Source organism: Fulmarus glacialis, unplaced genomic scaffold, assembly GCF_000690835.1.
Source record: "Fulmarus glacialis isolate BGI_N327 unplaced genomic scaffold, ASM69083v1 scaffold42631, whole genome shotgun sequence".
Classification (NCBI taxonomy): Eukaryota; Metazoa; Chordata; class Aves; order Procellariiformes; family Procellariidae; genus Fulmarus; species Fulmarus glacialis.
Window position 1 is genome coordinate 1,364 of NW_009195468.1, and position 1,014 is coordinate 2,377.

Here is a 1,014-nt window from a genome sequence, read left to right on the forward strand (position 1 = left end):
CTGAAGCTGGTCATGTCCGGCGAGAAGACCAGCTCGCGGGGGCAGAAGCTGCCGCAGAAGGGGGATGTGGAGATGCTGTGTGGTGGTCCCCCGTGCCAGGGCTTCAGCGGCATGAACCGCTTCAACTCCCGCACCTACTCCAAGTTCAAGAACTCCCTGGTGGTCTCCTTCCTCAGGTGAGCAGAGGAGGTGGCGAGGAGCTGTGTTGGGGTGCGGGCGCGGGCTCCCACCTCAAATGTTGTTCTGTCCTTGCCTGCGTGTCCCTCTCCCTCCTCGCAGCTACTGTGACTACTACAGACCGCGGTTCTTCCTTCTGGAGAACGTCAGGAACTTTGTGTCCTTCAAGCGTTCCATGGTGCTGAAGCTCACCCTCCGCTGCCTTGTCCGCATGGGTTACCAGTGCACCTTCGGGGTCCTACAGGTAGGGTGTTGGGTGACCCCGAGATGGTTAACTGGGGTGAAAACCCTCCTCTCACCTGGCTCTGCCGTGAACCGTCCCCACCAAACGAGCCGTTGGCTGCGTTGCTACTTGGCTTCCCTCGGTGGCTTGGGGGACGTTCCCAGCTCTTCGAGGGCACAGACTGGATGGGGAAGCTCCAGCGCCTTCAGGAGTTGTCCCTTCCTTCCCGGGCTGGCCAGTACGGCGTGGCCCAGACGCGAAGGAGAGCCATCGTCCTTGCCGCAGCTCCCGGCGAGAAGCTGCCCATGTTCCCCGAGCCTTTGCACGTGTTCGCGCCCCGTGCCTGTCAGCTGAGTGTCGTGGTGGACGACAAGAAGTTCGTTAGCAATATCACCCGGTGAGCCTTCAGAGCCATGCCGGGGCTGACGAGGGCGAGGTTTCGGCCGCTCACGGCTCCCTCCTTCCTCCCAGGACGTATTCCGGCCCCTTCCGCACCATCACCGTGCGGGACACCATGTCCGACCTGCCAGAGATCAGGAACGGTGCCTCTGCCTTGGAGATCTCCTACAACGGGGAGCCCCAGTCCTGGTTCCAGCGGCAGATCCGGGGCTCCC

The 1,014-nt window shown here is 62.5% G+C and overlaps 1 protein-coding gene across 1 annotated transcript in view; it reads left to right on the forward strand.

The window, feature by feature from the left end:
• The window catches only part of LOC104084320 (DNA (cytosine-5)-methyltransferase 1-like), a gene marked incomplete at both ends in the record, with an annotated part of 2,307 nt that overhangs the window by 1,135 nt on the left and 158 nt on the right, over positions 1–1,014 (forward strand). The window contains 4 exons of the mRNA XM_009588096.1: positions 7–176; positions 280–421; positions 613–797; positions 872–1,003. Of these exons, the coding sequence (XP_009586391.1) occupies positions 7–176; positions 280–421; positions 613–797; positions 872–1,003 (629 nt within the window). The remainder of the gene's footprint in view (positions 1–6; positions 177–279; positions 422–612; positions 798–871; positions 1,004–1,014) is intronic.